Source organism: Anomalospiza imberbis, chromosome 9 (assembly GCF_031753505.1).
Source record: "Anomalospiza imberbis isolate Cuckoo-Finch-1a 21T00152 chromosome 9, ASM3175350v1, whole genome shotgun sequence".
Lineage (NCBI taxonomy): Eukaryota > Metazoa > Chordata > Aves > Passeriformes > Viduidae > Anomalospiza > Anomalospiza imberbis.
This window is the reverse complement of record NC_089689.1, coordinates 26,442,970-26,460,642: the sequence shown is the minus strand read 5'-3', so window position 1 is coordinate 26,460,642 and position 17,673 is coordinate 26,442,970. Positions and strand designations below refer to the sequence as shown.

Below are 17,673 nucleotides of genomic sequence, written 5' to 3'. Positions count from 1 at the left end.
GAAATAGTGAAGGTGATTTTTATTTTTATTGAGTCCTGCACCTGACCCAGCATTAGCTGTAGTTTTAAATTTAATGCTTGTGTCAAGGAGAAACTAGAAAATAAGTCATGTTTTATAGTCTCGATAATGTGGTGTCTATTCCAGCTGATACTGATTTCTTCAGTCCATTGATTCTTTCCATATGATGGCAGCAAATACTTCCATCAGGTTGATACAGCTTTTTCTTTCCTTAGAAGTTGGATACCTTTAAAATGGCTCAAGCAACTGCATCTCTAAAATTTGCATAAATAAATCAACTGTGTACTGTGGCTTTTGTGATGTTCAGTGTCTTTATTATTTGATGATTAAATGTAATGCAATTTACTAATGAAGAGATGTATTTTGAAGAGCAAAGGTCAGGGCCAGATTTGAAGACTTCCATTGCCTGAAATGTCTAAAGTAATTTTAATCAGGGAATTTACTTGCAATCATCAAAGCACTTTTCCTTTCATGATTTGAAAAAGTCTTGCTGCTGATGTTTATAATTATGGAACACCACCATCAAACCCTTTGCTCATCAAACTTCATTACAATGATTTATTTGACATGCAGTAATACTTGTAATGCAGAACAGAAACAGAGCTATTGATTTACCAGCAAATTCATTAAAATTGTGTAAGTATTATTGCCAATAGATACACAAGGAACATAAATTATTTTATTCTGTTTTTTGAGTTACAGAGGGTCTGTCAAGGAGTTCCATATAAAGCAGGGCAGAACACTGATATTTCTGTGCATTAGCAGACTCTGCTGGAATAGCTTTACATATTTAGGGATCTCATACTGTCACATTTTGCTTACAAAAGTATTTTGGTTGGTCCAGTCCTGTCTTGGAAGGAAACATATTTTATGACCTGTAATGAAGTCAAGAGTATGGTGAGTGAGATATCAAGACTGTTTTTTAGATACTAAATAGATTACTTAATGGGGAGGGAAGATGGTTTGCTTTTTTTTGCATCACAAGTTTCAAGTTCATCCAGAAGCTACCATGTGTTTAAAATATTTTGCTGATATCAATAACTCTTTAACTTGTTTTTATTTGTATTAAAATGATTGTAGAAGTGCAGAGGAGGGCATTTGCTGGTATTGTAGCTCCAGACTATTTTTTGTGTCGTATCTCTTAGATTTTGTAGGGGGTTCTACAGCACCTGCTCCAGCTGCAAGATTTGCCACAAAGTGGTAGTGACTTTGCTGTTGTCATTAGTGAGTGCTGTGAATTGTTAGTACTGTGCAGGAAGGAAAGCACCATCCTGTTATACCCATGATGGAACTCTCTGGAGAAGTGTGAAAACTGAGTTGGGCTCTGGAGTGAGTGTGTCTCTCTGGGATTTACGCATGGAAGGCTGGATGTTAGAAAGATCTCCTGGAGCACTTAAACTGTGCTCAGTTCAAGGGCACGTTTTGTTCTTCGTCTGTTTTACTGCTTTCCCAGGAAGGTTTGGAATTTTTTTTCCCTTTGCTTTTTTCTCTAGGCAGTTCCATTCTGTGCTTATCAAGGCTCTGCCAGATGCCATGCTGAACAGTGTGCTTCTTTCCCCAGAACAGAGCATCTACTCCACTGTTTTCTTCGTTTCCTTGCTAGCCTCAGGCAGGGTTTGTTTTTTTAATTACAAAGTTAATTTTTTTTCTTTGGACACAATTCAAACAGCCAACAGTAACGCTTGTATATCCCTTAATGCCCATGACAGGTTTTCCATGTAAACAAAAATTGCATCTCTCCTCAGGGACTAACTTCTGTGAGTATATATCATGAAATGTTGGCTATTTTTATAAGGTATGTAAATGAAAATGGAAAATACTGAGAGGCTGTCCTGGAATGTGAAGAGCTTATATTTCTGTCTGAACTTGGGTAAGCAAACCTGTCCTTCCTTTTAAAAAATGGTTGTTTTATTTGATTCAGGGCTTCAGTTTTGGCTGATTGGGAGTGTGTGACCCTTCAGGTCAGTCTGGATCTAATGGAGATTCCAGTGAAATCACAGAATCGAGCATTAAGGAGCCACATGAAGCTGCAACAAGCAGATAGGAGATGAAAGCTGAGTTATTCATTGGCCCTAAAATTGAGTGGTTTTTCAAAAGGAACTGGAGTCAATGCTGGAGTGCAGGAAATTTTGGTGATTGGCATGAGCTGAGATGATCTCCCAGCAGCAGGATTTGACTGGGCTGTGCTGTGTGTCAGTGGATGGAGGCACCAGCAGAAGTTCTAGGGATCTGTGTTCTGATCAACTGGATCCACAGAACCATCCTGGGTAAGTCAGGCGGTCTCACACAGCACAGCATGAGAATGGCTGGACAGACAGCATTTCCTTCCCAAGACTTTCTCTGAATTTTACAGGTTTTCCAAGAATATCCATTCCATGTGTACAGTCATTGCTCCTGAGGTGCATAAATGTCTCTGGTTCTGCTAGGAGACAAATTACTATTGTGTTGATGTTTCGGCTCTTTTAAAGAGCCCGTGGATAGGAGCAGATGTGTTCATGGAGGCACTGGGCCTCAGGGCTTTGGCATCAGGATAAATTACTGGAGAGTAACAAATCACCTCATGTCAGTTGCTCACTTGTGAGTAGCCACATGCACCGTCTTTCCCTGCAGCACCTCCTTGTCAGTGAAAGGTACTTCAGCTCTTTTTCTGAAAGGACAGCTACCTTAAATTAGGTTGCACTTAATTCAGGAAAGTGCCTGTATGAGATGGTATGAAATGGTTGATAAGTAAAAACTTGCCACCTTGCAGTGTGGCAGAATTCTGGATCTTTTGAGTTTTCTTTCACTTTAAATATAGTAATTTTTTTTTCTAGTTCAAAAAGAAATCAAAACCAGTTTAATCTTCATCTATTTCTGACTTCAGAGCATTTTGGTATCTCCCTGTTAGTTTCCTTGGAAGTTCAAAACTGCTCTTGCTGTTCTATTGAAGAAATACCCTTCCTGAGAGAATTTCTGGTAGCATTAAAAATTTGGTAATTTAATTTCCATGCTCAAATTACAGCTTTCCCCTCAGAAAAATCATCTTTCCTTTCCTTTCCTGAGTGCTCAAAAAGAAGAAGAAAAAAATCAGCAAATTCTCCTTCAATTTGGGTTCTGTTGATTCAATTGGCTGATTTCCTTGTGGTGTTTCTCCAGAAGAACATAGGATCTGAAACTTGGTGTTGATCCCAAAATCATATAAGTCCTCTAAACTGGATGAAGCAGAAGGAAGGGAGCTGAAATGGGAAGAAAGGTGTCTTCCTTTTTAAGCAAGTGTTTTCTTTCAGCTGTTTCTGTTCCATGAGCACTGCCAAATCTCCAGTGGAGACTGGAGTCTGGAGAAAGTTCTCTTTCCACCTACTCTAGTGTCAGCCATGTTGAGGATCTCTACACCCAGTCCTGGCCAAAGACTGTGTTTGAGTGAGGTGTTTGGCCTTCTCCTGAGCTGGAATCCAGGGCAGTAAAGGATTGTTGGCAGCTTCGTGATGAGAGACCCTGGCCTGGGCATATCCTTAGGCTTGGAGCAGGATGTATCCTGCAGCCATTCCTGCTTCCTGTGAGGGTCTGCTGGCAGCAGTCATTGGGATGGATGTGGAAACTGCAAACATCCCAGATTCCCAAGGCAGGCTGGAGGGAGGGATGTGCCAGTTTGCCTCCCTGGTGATGACAGGCCTTGAGGCTTTGGAAATAAGGGTGTGAGGGATGGGATGGGAGGGCTGGGATGGCCCAACAGCAAACAGGCTGGAGAAAAGGGAGGGAGAAAGTGGTGACAGGGACTCCAGGGCTCCTCTTAGTTTTCTTGCTTTTGTCCCTTTCTGTTGTTTTTCTCTGTCAATGCAACGGTGAAAATGTGACTAGGCCACAATTTAAGGTGAATGGGAAGTGACTGAAATCTGATACTACAAGAAAATGTGTTAAATTATTGTCTTAAGCTGGGCTTCTGCATAGAGCCAGATCTCAGATTTGGTTGAGCCTTGGGCTGATTGCACTGTGTCTGATTTCTGGCTGCTCCTTGCAGTAAGCTATTACTTCATTTCCATCGAAACCCTAATTCTCAGAAAGCATTTTTCAATCTTTCTATCCTCTGAGTGCTAAATTCAGCTTACTTGCCCCAGAAAGCCTCACTGAAATGTGCTCTGGCAATGCTCTGACCTGTCCTTTCTCCAGTGGGTGATATGTTGGGGAATGGGCCTTGCCTTGCAGTCTGAGCTAATTTGTCAGAAATGAAGACAGATTGTAAAAAGTACAGCAGCCTACTCAAAAACAAGCTTTCTTTCTCCCTTTCCCTTTGCACCAGTTGATTTGTTACAGGAGGCATGTCTGTGAGGGACACTTGCATTGATGATTCCTTGGGATGCTTCTGAAGACCCTTTCCTGTGCTCTGAAATTAACCATGAAGGTTCCTCCTGTCTGGCAGTGACAGCAAAGGCTTAGGAGGTTTAGAGTTCAGGCTTAGCTCCAGTGAATATCCCAAAATATATATGTCTCTGCAATTCTGGAGCCTGTTTGAATTATTCAAACTTCTTCCTTACAAAGATCATGCAATCCCCTGTGTGCTCTCTGGCTATATTTTAAGAGACTTTTGGTGAAGGTTTCATATTAGGTCTTGCCAGCAAATACATAAAGCATTGAAATGAGGGTGGCCAGACAGCAATGTTTTGACAGTAACTTCTCGATGTAGGGTGATTATATGGTCCTGCAGAACTCGGGTATCTCTCAGTCTTTAATATATTTATTTTGTTAGTATCCCTGTGAGATACTGAAATGTTGTTACTCCCATTTTACCAGAAAACCATGAAGTGCAGGCTGAACTCAATGTCTTGCCTGAGGGCCATCTAAAATGTGAATTATCAGATCCAGTGTTTCAGTCTTTGCTCTGATCCAAGGACCGTCTGTTCCAGGCCTTCAAGTAGACATAGGCACCACAGTCTTTGAAGACAATCACATACTCCTCAAGGAAAAGCTAAAAGTGTCCTAACCTTACCTTAATTAAGGTGTCCTAAGAAAATGACAGTAAAATACATCAGCTGCGATGGAAGTGTTGAACTTGATAGGGAGGCCTTAAAGATTCAGACAGTAAAGGGCCATTGTTCAAGGGATAGTAAAATATATGGGCTATATGGAAAATGAGTTCCATTAACCCTTGAAAACATATCAGTCCTATCTGTCATTTTTGTTAATTGACATATATGAGTGTTCCCTGCATTGAGGTGATGCAGTAAAACTTAGAGGAATTTGTACAGTTTATTTCATGTTGCTGGAATCTGTCTATGCTGGAGTTTGTACTGGACAGTCACATTTACAGAACTTGCAGTTTGAACAGCCTGTGATGCCTTTTGCTTTCCTTGTTCTGTTGGGCGTAGCTCACCAAGAGAGACGTTGTTTCTTGCTCCTGTAATGTTATGAATTAAAGCAATCCTACAGTAGTTTTATTTGTTTCTTCTTATAAAGGAAGAACTCTTCCAGAATTACATTTAGTAGTTGTTGTTTAAAAACTAATTTTTGAAAATAGTACTTAATAATGTTTTCATGTGCACAGAATTTGTATAAGCAGGGCCTCTGTTTGCTATTCAGGTCAATAATTGGTATCCTGCCATCTAATACCACTAATTCCATCCAGGAGCATCCAGAAGGCACCAATAGCAGTGGAACGTGGAGCTTGCTGGGTGTCAGAGCCACTTGCTGGTGCCTGAGACTTTAATTTTCCACCAAACCTGACTGTTCAATGTTGATGTGCTTGGAAGTCCTGTCAAGTTCAAAGCATGAGTTAGGACAGCGACAGTACAGATGCATCTGAGGAAATTCTGGCTCCATTGACTTTGGCAAAGAATGGAGTGGGTTTGAAGATTTAAAAAATATTCCGGGAATTAGCAATTGTTTTTCTCCACATAAAGTATCTTTTCAAGAAAATTTGACTGTGTTAAAAAAACTTAGTCTCTGCTAAACTTCAACTGAGTTAATAAAAAAAATAAATCTTCAGACTTATCCAAGCTACTAAAAGTTGGCAGGATGAAAACCTAAGGAAAAAGAAGTAATTTCTGGCACAATGCGTTCTTTTTATTTTGCATTTTGTTACATTTATATATGAGTCCATTGTTGCTACTCGCTTTCAGTAAAAGGCAGTCATTACACAAGCCCTTATTCTGGTCACTGAGCCAATCTGCAATCTCAACGAAAAGATTAGATTCAGATAACTCAGCTGACCTTTCTCAGAAAAATAGTCTGATAATATGTAAGGACTGTGTTGGCTGATTGTAAATTTATCTTCCAGTTTCCTTATTAAAGAATCAACAGAGAGGTCTCAAGCACTTCACCAGAAGAGAGAGAGAACTAAAACCCCACAGTGGTGATGACTGTTGCTGCAGCAGAACGAAGACAGATTTTGTCTTGCAGATTTTTTTTTGCATTGTTCTGTTAGTGTAAACACCAGCATTTCAGTGGAGAATCGTTAGGAAACTTTTAGCAGTGAAATGCTCAGAAATGTCTGTGGCACACTATACACTCATGCAAAGTAAGAGCCCCTGTGCTAAACCCTATAAACTATATGTAAAAGAGTATTGTTTTGTTTAAGCTGAGGCCCCACCATTGATTTTAGGGTACGTCACGTTGCAATAAAACCGTGGCCTTCGGTATCTCCTGCAGGCATCACTGTTCTGTGAATTACACAAGAGACATTAAAACTTGGTGCCTGGAGAACAAGATGTAACATGCCTTAGAGGGTCAGGGTCATAGTCAGTGTCAGCTTGGAGACGTAATGTTTTTCTGGCAAGACAGCAGCCTTGCCATCCCTTTGGATTAGGAGGAGAAGGGACATTTATAGGTAGAGCCGAGTTTATCCTTGTGAGAATGGTGCATCCTTTAGGGCTGGGAATGGTAAATTGTACACAATCTATAGCACAACCTGGCCTGCTGCACGGAGTTACAGGGGGTGAAATGTTGCTGGGATGTGACCAAAGGTCTGTGGTGGGTGGTAGTGCCTGAGGGAAAATAGAGATAATTAAAATAGGTACAGTCAAGGTAAAACTCAAAGAATGAAAGCCCAATCCCTGTAGTTCTTACTGATTTTGTTGTTTCTTAGATTAAAAACTCACAGACTTTAGATAAGGTTTTGGTTGCAAGGTCAGGATTTGATTTGCTAAGTATTTTAAATTACTGTTCCTAATTAGTTTCTAATAAAAACCACGGAGATCAAGTCACTGAGAGCTGACAATTAACTTCTTGACTCTGCCTCACATTCTTGTTTTTCAGAGGGAACTTTGTCCCGTGTTTCTCTTTTACAAAAGTTCATTTTCAATGTAAGTCTCATCCCCAGATGTTTGCATATCTCTGTAAAAATACCGTTGTCTTGGAGAAATGCTGTTTAATTTTATAAAAATCACTTTTTCCTTAGTGCAATCCAGACTACTTGAATTGAAGGGTTTTCTAAATAAGAAAACTTCTAAACTTTAAAAATCTAAGAGGCAAGGAAGCAGTGCAGCAGGATGGAGATCTTAAAACACAACAGAGACACTACAAACAGATGTGTCTGTGCTTCAGCCGCATCCTGTGAGCTGCCAGGTACGACTTAGCAGAGTGTAGTACATTTGTGCCGTTTGTTTTTTCTAAGAACAAAGAATGTATTTCAAGCAAGTTGTTCTAGCAAAACCAAGTAACTGCTGTTAATTTTTGGTGAATTTTATTATTTATTTAATATTTTAAGTTTTGTGCTTATGTTATTTTTCAAATGCATTTTCCTTTGTATCCTTTTTAGTCTCCTATTCTGTACATTGTGTGAGGTTAAGGCTTCTCTGTCTTTTTTGTTTGCACAGCACTAGCAAAAGAAAATTGACTTTATGGCAAAGAGGAATATGAATAATGAACAAGTAGTCAGTTTCCTGTTTCCATATCCCAATTGATAGTGTCACTGTATTGCTATGAAAAAGAACTCTGTATATGGTACAGTGCAAATTAGGAAACTGGCCTCAGAATACCTTTGTGTTTTGTGCTGAAATCCCATCCTGACAGGCAATGCTGAATTTAGAGTGCTAGGGTTTTAAAAATACAGGGTTTCTAAGCAACAGTGTTTAGAGAGGGAACACTTCTTGTTCCCAGTTTTGCCTTTGACTGCCGTATCTATAAAGTAGCCTAAACCAACAGGTCTCCATGTTGCAGAGTGATTAATTTTGATACTAATGAAATGGGGCCCTGCTGCCTTCCACATGCTCCCATGTACTTGCAGTATTCTGTGGGCAAGGTGCACGATCTTGTGATGAATGGGTTGCTTGGGGTGTTCTCTTCATTTTACAAAGCATATTGTTCAGGGCTGGTTTTGTGAGCAGCAGCTCAGTGATCCATTAAATAGCATAAATTGTAGGATAAGAACTGGCAAAGGAAAACCTGGCATTGGCAAAAATCTTAGCTGTATTTTAAACATAATATCCCAAGGAATGGGAGAATGTGGTACCACAAACTATGGAAAATGCTGTTTTACTAAGAAAACAAGTTCTGCTTGTCCCAGTGTTGAGTGTCTTCCCCCCTCTTCCAGATGATTTATGTATTGACTTTCACAAGCCTCATGGCAGTTTTGTTGAATTCCAGAGGACCTGACATAGAGATGTGTATGATAGGATTACAACTCAAGCATCTGTCATTTAAATGCTAATCTCTGTGGATTAGGAAAATTTGGCAGTAATTACCAGAGCCAGTGATGGTGCATACTGATTTGAGGTAATCCCTGATGTCCATTGCCTCTGCTGGGAGAAGAACCAACACCACCTTATGTCAGGGCCAAAGCAAGGAGAGATAATAGATATTGTAATAGATACTGGCCATGGATGGCCTTTCAGAGGATGCAGGGTCCTTTTGCAAAGGATGGCTGTTTGTTAGACCCAGCTGCTGGTGAAAGGCTCCTCACTGCCTCGTGTGGCTGGGTGTTTATAAAAAGCAGTTTAGAGTAACTAATGCATGAGATCACTTAAAAGGAGCACTGGGATCTTTTGCAGCTAAAAGAAAACGTTGCCTGTTTTAATTCAAGATCTTGATTTCAAAGATAGTCTGATAAGATTTAATGATTAGTCCTGATTTTATTTTTTTACAGATGATCTAAAATTTGTAATAGAGATTGGTGACAAATGGCAGAACCATTTTCATGTATCAATATCAAGCTTATTTGAAGAGAGTCTTACTTTCCTGTATGTCTACATTGTTGTAATGGTGCTAATCTCTACAGAGTGTCCTGAATCCATGAGGTATTCCCACATGCTACTGTTTGCATTGGCACATTCATATTGACAGATTTATGTGCAAATCCAGTCTTTTCCCTCCTGGTTTGACAATTTAGGAGGCTGCCGTGACTGCTATTTCTCCTGCAGCCTTTGGAGACTTCCTCATTAAACCTTGGTGAGTTTACTATCAGGTGCTGCATTTTGAGTCATGGAATACCAGGGTGGAAGGAACATCATGGATCATCTGTTCCAACCATTTTTGGCAAGAGCATGCTCCAAGAATCATAGGATTGTTTAGGTTGGAAAAGACTTCTTAAGATCCAACTTCTAACCCAGCCCTGCTGAGTCCACCATTAACCCATGTCCCTAAGCACTACATCTACACAGCTTTCAAATTGCTCCAGGTATGGTGACTCCAATGCTTTCCTGGGCATCCTGTTCAATGCTTGCGACCCCTTTTGGTGAAGGAATTTTTCCTGATATCCAATATGGACAAGATGGCCTAGCACCAGCTGCATCTTAAAAGTGACCGATGTTGGGGAATCCATTTTGGGAGACTTCACTCTCTTTAGGGAGTTCATTGGTGTCCAAACAGAATTTGTGGCAGCAGATTGAGAGTATAATTTATAATTAAAAAAAAAAAAAAAGGCAAAAAAAAAAGCGCCAGGAGGTGAAATTTATTTTTCAGTGCACCAATTTCTTGGGCCTTTGTTTATTATGTATTCTTAGTAACTAATTCCTCCAGGACAGTTTATATCAAGATTTCTTTGGCTTCAGAAGGAGCGTGTTGAGTGAGCGTGGAGTGGAGTGAACAACACACAAGATCTAATCTAGCAATGGCATGAGTGCAAGTAAAAGTCTGTATTCATGCATTGCCCCTGGGATTTCACTGGGGCTCTGCCTGGGCACCCAGTTCGGCCTCCATGGGATCAATGGCAAATAGGAGTCATGTGTCTGAAAGTAGCACAGAGCTGTCAGATGCTTGTTTTAGCCAGACTTTACTATTTGTATAAACACTGTAAGCACTCTATTGCAGAACTTGGAAAACATTTTTCTTTGCCTTCTTTGTTTTGGTTTGATTTTATTTGCATGCATCATTTTACATGTGAAGAGATTGACCCCATATAACCAACCAGATTGCACAAAAGGTGGAAAAAGGTTTTACAAGCAAAATTTGTTTCCTTGTGTCCTTTCTTTCCTGGAACATAAGTTCACAAAAAAAAAAAAAAAGCCCTGTTTGAAACAGTCAATGATTTGCTCATAATGAATGTTAAAAAATATAATCCAGATACCTGCTGGTTTGTGAATGTGGGTTCGCATTTTATTGAAAGTGGATCAGGCTGAAATATTTATTTTAGACAAGGATTCTGAATACTGAGATGTACAAATATTAGTCTTTCATCTGTCTTCGGAACAGGCAAATATTGGGAGATGAACTTGCTCATACTTCCATGACCACTTGGGTAAAGTATTTTAGATATTGAGGTACAAATTTGCTTTTTGCTGTCAGCCTGTTTTTCTGTATATCTTCAGGATAATAAATATAGAGAAAAGATACATTCATTATTGACTTCCTAGAGACTGGCCATCTGATTTATGGCTTCAAAGTGTCTCCATTTTATCTGTCAAAACCGATTTTAAACTTCATTTGTCTTCTGCTTTTGGCAGAGCATTTTACCTTGAATTCAACTGTTTGACATGCATTGTACCAGAGTCACATTTTAAAAACATTTACAGTATGTTGCAGAAAATAAGGTTCAAGTTGGTACATCTGCTTTCAATATTGTGCATCTCTCAAAGTGAAAACAATTTGAGAGCTGGCAATGGGAATGTTCTTGTTGTAGCTGTAAGCACAGCATTTAGGTAACTTAGAAGAATAGAGTAATAATTACAGAAAATGAATTGTCACAGAGTAACATTCTCCTGTGATTATCACCAATTACAGTTAGCAGCTCCAGCGGCCCTGGTGATTAGATGCAGAACATGGTTTCCTCAGACTGAAAGATGGACCATTTCTCTAAAGATTTTGTTAAAAGTTATTCTCAGAGGTTGAATTCCTTCACATGGGACATTAACAGCTGCCTCTGGCCTGGCACAGACACCTCGCAGTGCAGAGCAACTCAGCATCTCTGGGGCTGGTAGAGATTCCTGCTCTCCCTTTGCCCCAGCAGAGCAGAGTCTCAGCTTGGGGCTTCTCTCCAGCCTCTCAGGCACTGAGCACTGCTCCTTTCCTGACTCCAACCTGGGCTGGAATAGTGGGAAGAGAGTGCATTGCAGGTGGAGGGGTGGTCCATCACGACGGAGCTCTGCATGAGGCGAGACCTTCAGCAGTAGTGCAGCTCTGATAGAGGGCAAGAGAGAAATCTTGGCCAAGTACACACAACTCCAGGGTCCCCAGGTTTTAATCACAGCTGCATAGGCTCATTTTCATCACAACTCCCTTCATCAGCCTTTCCCCATCTTGCATGTTTTCACCTTACTGTCACTGTGCATTTGTTCTTTCCTGTACTAGTCTGGATAATTATCAGTAAGGGAGTATTGCATGAGTAAAGCTGATATGAGAGGATGTATTAGAAAAAGAAACACAGGGTAAGGGAAGCTGGGTGGATCTGCTGACGGTGCAGGTAGATCAGAAAGGCCTTAGGAATAGTCTGCAGAAAGGCCTGGAAGTGGAGTGAGGGTTGTGAGTTCCAAGTCAGAGGTGGAGCCTATGTTATGAAGACCTCCTGCCAGGGGCTGTTCAAAGTAAGAGTGAAAGAAAGGCAAACTGAAGGTGCAGCTGGTGGGAGCTGCCTGTGATGATTTACCATCCATTAAGCAATGCCAGAGACTGAATATTTTAAGTGCTGGTAGGCAGACAGTTATCAGTAGAAGCAGCATGATTGTTATGTTTGGATTTGTAATTGAGATTACAAACCAGATAGAGTGTGAAGATGAAGAGGGTGAAGAGACACAGAGGAAGAACTAAGCTCTTTGAAATTAAGAGAGAAATGAGCAGGATCCATCCTCTGGACAGTTGAATGGAGTAACTTCTCCCTGTGACAGGGCTTGTCATGATTCCACTGCTTAGAGCAGAATAACCTGGTGTTGATGTGGGCAGCCAGCAGTTCAAGGAGCCTGCTGAGGCTGACACTCCTGGTCTGCACTTGCCTCAGACTTGCCTTGGTGTGGTCTTGGGGGATTATTGCCTGTGTTCTCATCAATGTAAGGAAGGATTTAAGCAGTTTCATTTGTTTCTGCATGTGCCTGATGCTGAGCCCGGGGTTTTTATTCTTTCAATTATGCTCCGTAGCTTGGAATGCTTATAGCAGAGCCAGGCACAGGCAATGCACAGGGATGAGAGCACTGGAATAGAAAAATAAACAGTGGAAACCCACAGCTGAACTACCAGATGCTGGGGTTTGTTGAGACTTTTTTATAAGAACACAAGGACTCTGACTGGGGTCATTACCCCCACCACCCACTTGTCAGCGTAAGTCCCTCTTTCTCTTTTTAAAAATTTTTTTTCTCCCCCTCCTCCATCTCCATTCCTCCCTGTAAAATGTCCCAATCCAACTGGGGCTGAAATAACTGATTAGCTACTACCTCCCTGGAAGAGAGGGATGGGCCCAATGCCCACGCAGGCAGGGTTGTCCAGGCCACCATATCACCTCTGGAGACATTGCTGTGGCACTAGGCTTGCCTTGACCACAGAGAAGCAGATCATGGCACAGTAGGATGTTTAGGCAGAACTTACTTCCCTTCTTTACTGGCAACACTGAGGGGAAGTGTGAGAGGTTCCCTGTTGTTGGGGCAGACCATGGGCTGTGTGTGTGTGATCTCTCCCTGCCTCTTCTCAAGGTCCCTTTCCTACTTTCTGTCCTGCCAGCCATTAACTGCTGGTCCTCACCACCAGGCCTGAGCCCACCGTTGTCTCCTGCACTTGGAGAGGTTGGATGTGCTGTGTTTGGCCCGTGATGCAGACAGAAGATGGAGACACCTTTATCTACAGTTATGCCAAGGCCATTGCTGCTCTGCTGAGTGGCACTGCCTCACCATTCCCTTGTGCTCTGCTGCCTGCATCTGCCAGTCTCTTAGGCTGTGAACTTTCTGAAGCAGAAGCCACATTTTTGGTCATTCCTGTGCAGAGTAAACGGCAATGTCATTATAATTCTTTGTTCTTTGACAATATTAATGAATAAATGACCGGATGTGGTGTAGAAAGTTCTCACTGAATGTACAAAGAATGGTCCCCTCTCTGGTGCCTTGGGGAAGGAAGACACAAGGTTCACTCACACCTCTGCCATGACATGTCTATGTGCTTTGGACAAACACTACCTGTGCCTCAGAAGCAAAAGCTTCAGTCAGGTGAGAGTAGAGAGGCCATGGATGATCCTGAGCAGACAACAGTAATTCCAGTGCTCTGGCCTCTGCTGGATGGATGTTCTGCAGCAGAGAGTGGAGAAATAGCAATGGATTTATAGGGAAAGCAAACCTGAAGCAGGTGCTACGTGTGACTGTAGTGCATAGCAGTCATCAAGGGTCTGAGTCCAGAAGAAAGGTCAAGAGAGATTCCCACCAAAGCCAGTAATTGTTTTCTTTTTTAGCTTGTTTATTTTCTATGCAGTTAGCAAAACATGACGCTTCATTATGGGTGGTGTAACCAGTCATTAGCTGTATACACATGGCTGGGGTTCAGTTTCACAGAAACAGGATACTTTGCTTTTCCACACTGACTGAGAAGAGGGAAATTCACTGACTCCTAGGGCATGTAGGCTTGAGCTTTGGGAAGCCACTCTTGCTTGTATGAGACTGGTTTCTGCAGCACAAGAGCTGGTTTAGTAGAGTTTTGTGCTTTCTAAGCATCTCCCCTGTGGCTGACAGTGCAGTGCCTGACCTGAGCTGGCCTGTGAACCCCTCTGAGAGCAGTTGTGCCAGCCTAACCCAGGCTGATACAGCCACTGGAGGCAGGCTTGGATCCCCCCTGCAGCACCAGGACTTGGGAGCAAGTCCCACCAGCTTAGACATCTCTGCAGCATGCTGTGAGGAGCCCAGCTTGGCTGTTGCTCGTGTCTTCTTTCCTTACTTTGCTTACTGGACTACTGCTGATGATTTGCAGTGCAAATAATGCATGAGACTTGCTTCTGTTGTATCACAAGGAGTGATTTTGGAGCTGTGCTCTTCTCATGTTTTCCCTCTTGCTGCCTTGCTGACAATGAGAAGGGAAAAATTCTTGGTTTTCTCTTTTTGGGAACTTCCAGAGGTTGCATTCCTCCCCCTTAATCTCAGCTAATTTCTTAGTCAGCGTGATCAGGATCACATGGATTTCTGCCAGGTAAGTAGGGATTTTTGTGAGCTGTAGTCTGTTCAGTCAGCAATCATTTTAGCTGTAAAAGACCACGGCTTAGCATGGGGCTCAGATGACACATACATTCAGCTTCCAGCTCCTTTATTTTTTAAATGGCTTTAGTTACTCCCTCTCTGCTTTTTTTTTTTTTTTTTTTTTTTTTGCAACCTAGCCATAGGGTTTAGATCTAGTCTGTAAAACTAGTGCTAAACCAAACAAGGCAAACTTAAGAAAGGCTTCATTAAAATAACAGAAACCTCACACTCACTGAATCTGTTGCTGGAGTTCTTTTTGCCTGTAAACAAAAAATTCAAATAGCTCTTTCCCCCCCCCCCCCATCCCCCCCGCCCTCCAGTTTCATAAGTGGTTACTGAGCTTCTGCAGTTGCTACATTCCTTAAAAAGTTGTTATTTCTTTTTTAGTCACACACTAGGGGACTCCATTGTTTTCAGTGGTGCCTATTGAGTTAGGCCCATCGACAGCAGAACTCATTCTGGGTCATTAACTTCGGAGGCACAGTAGTATAATTTGGTGACTTTATTCTGTTTCTTAGCAGACACTTGTATTAAAGTCACGCACACACAAAACCAGAATAACCATCCTTCTCCCTTCCTGAAAAAACTGAGAGTCTTAAAGGACCTCTTAAAGATCTTCTAAAGGACCCGTTAAAAGACCATTAGAATTTCGAAAAGTTGTGTTTAGGCACATATTAAGCAGAAGTAGCAAAACAATGCTGCTGTCTTATGTTATTGATTCTAGTGCTGTGCTGTTCTAGTGTTGACAATTTAACAAGGTTCCTTGGAAAAACTGGCTGTGTTTAAGAGAAGATTCACACAAACGATTCATGATCTGGAGAATATACTGTAGTGTGAGAAAATGAAGAAAGCAGACAGTTAATCAGTGAAGGTAGGAACCAAGGCTGAAGTTATCTACAGAGGGAGAGAGTACCAGGTATGTCATGCGTTTTCAGCTAGCACACAAAAGTCATAATGTGAGTCCCAGTGTCTGAATTGAAGTCAAACAAGCTGAAGCTATTTAAAATTCATGCTGAGAGCCATGGAACAAACTGCTACTGAAGCAATTCTCCATCATTTAAAGATTCCACTGTGAGATTTGATGTCTTGTTAAAAGATGCACTCAAACTGTGGTTAAACTAGATGGAGATATCCCAGAGGAAATACAATGCACCAGGCACACTGGCATTCTTTCTGGGCTCAGCCTGTAAACTGTGTGGTCTTTGGAAGTTTCACTGTATTCCTGTGCTATACTTGCTATTCACAAACGCAGTCACTTCACCCTCGAGGTCTGTTGAAGTAGTTCTTATAAACTTATTTGGTCCTGACATTTAGGGAACTTCACACACCTTTTGGCCACACTTCGTGTGCAGTGAACATTTTCATCTCCATAGCTCTTAATCGGCCTTTCTTTCCCAGCACCGAAGTCACATAAAAGTGACATGATCAAGGTTAGCAGTGTGCTAAGGTGGTGGTAAAGAGGAAAGGAAAGGAATGGACTGTTTGCCCAGACTTGTAACAAGCTGAGCTTCCTCGGTGACCCTCAAATCTAGTCTGAGTAGAAGTTTGTTCTGTCCATGGCTCTCCGCTCACTTTGGTTAGTCAACAATATTTACCGAGTTCCTGGCTGCACTCCTTGTATCTCTTATTGAGCACTGTTACTGAAATGCAGATGTCAGAATTCTGTGTGCATCTTTGGATACGCAGTTCTGGAAGACTTCGTAACTCTGATCTTGCTTTTACTAGTTTTGTAGTGCTGTTCGTTTCACTGCCTGTGGCAGAGACTCCTGACTGACGACCAGACAGGAACAGAACTGGGCTCAGAGACAGTATGATTAATGAATTACTCTCAGTTCCATGGGATGGGTTGGATCAGCATGCTAGAATGACTTCATGCCTTTCGTGTATTCTTGATGGCAGGGATGCTAAGCAGAAAAAGTGCTGTACATCTGAAGAGTCAACCCAAATTCGAGTTTTGAGACTTCTCTAACACCAGAGTCTGGACGTTGTGCAAATATGTGCACGTTCCTGAGAGTTTTTGTTTAGTGTTTTATGCTGCTAAGTTGTGTTTTGGTATGAGGGGACCCTGGTGGAGGCAACCTTTGCCTCTGCATATGTGCATTTGCTAAGTTCCATTCTGGGCTTTGGAGGCATTTTTCAGAGGGCAGTTTGATGCACCAGTTAAAACCAACAGCAAAACTGGATCATGCCAAAGGTTCATTAATCTCATTATTCTCTGTCTTACTCAAGAAAAAAGATAAATTAATCCAGATAAGATTTAACTGCTGGATCTGCCTCCCATTGTGCTGCTGGCTCTCAGGGAAAGAAGTCTCTATCAGCTACCAGCTGCAAAGAACAGAATCTGATAGTGAAAAGTGTGGAGAAACAAGGTGTATAAAGTACAGAAAAAGGATTGCTGGAGACAGTTCAGAAGAGAGAGAGAGGAAAGAGATCAGAGCTCTGGAAAAGGTGATTTATGAGAAAAAAACTTGAATAACGAGAGCTGTGTAACACTGGCGAGAGAAGACTGAGTGGAGACAGCCTGCAAAAACATAAAAGGTTGCTATGGAGGGCAAGAGAACAGACTCCTCTCCGTGTCCAGTTTGGACAGGACAATATGTAACAGACTAAGTTGTGCTAAGGGGCTTTTAAGTTAGACATAAAGAAAAGAATTCCTAAGTCAAGTGAAATGACTGAATAGTTTGCTGGAAATGCTGGGGAATTGCTGGAGCCTGGGAAGTAGATTGGTCAAACACCCTCTTAAGTTTGTGAGGGTGGATTATGCTGTAGGGACACAGGACAGAGTAAGTCATGTTCTCAAGACTTTTCAGCCCTGTTTTTCATGATTACATAATGGGTTTCTCATGGCTATAGTGATCCTTCTGTATCTGTTTCTTCACTGGCATATCCAGCTTCATGTAATCCTTGAGATACCTTGTTCACAGGGCTTGTGTGGAAAGTGCAGACCCAGTTTATGGAAGGCAGCATTGCTAAATAAAAACAGAGAGTACTTCACATACCTCCTAATCCATAGCAACTGCCCACTGTCATCACTGGAAGATTCACAGAGGCCTTCTAGCAGGAGCTAAACTTCTCGTTGTTTACTTAGTGTTCATGTAAGACAGTGCCCTTC

The 17,673-nt window shown here is 41.6% G+C and overlaps 1 protein-coding gene across 7 annotated transcripts in view; it reads left to right on the top strand.

The window, feature by feature from the left end:
• The window catches only part of GLIS1 (GLIS family zinc finger 1), a 181,117-nt gene that overhangs the window by 57,860 nt on the left and 105,584 nt on the right, over nucleotides 1-17,673 (top strand). The window contains exon 3 of one of the 7 annotated variants that reach the window (XM_068198800.1): nucleotides 7,388-7,554. The exons of the other annotated variants lie outside the window; for them this stretch is intronic. Within the exon in view, the coding sequence (XP_068054901.1) occupies nucleotides 7,479-7,554 (76 nt within the window). The 5' untranslated portion in view covers nucleotides 7,388-7,478. The remainder of the gene's footprint in view (nucleotides 1-7,387; nucleotides 7,555-17,673) is intronic. 7 annotated transcript variants of the gene reach the window in all.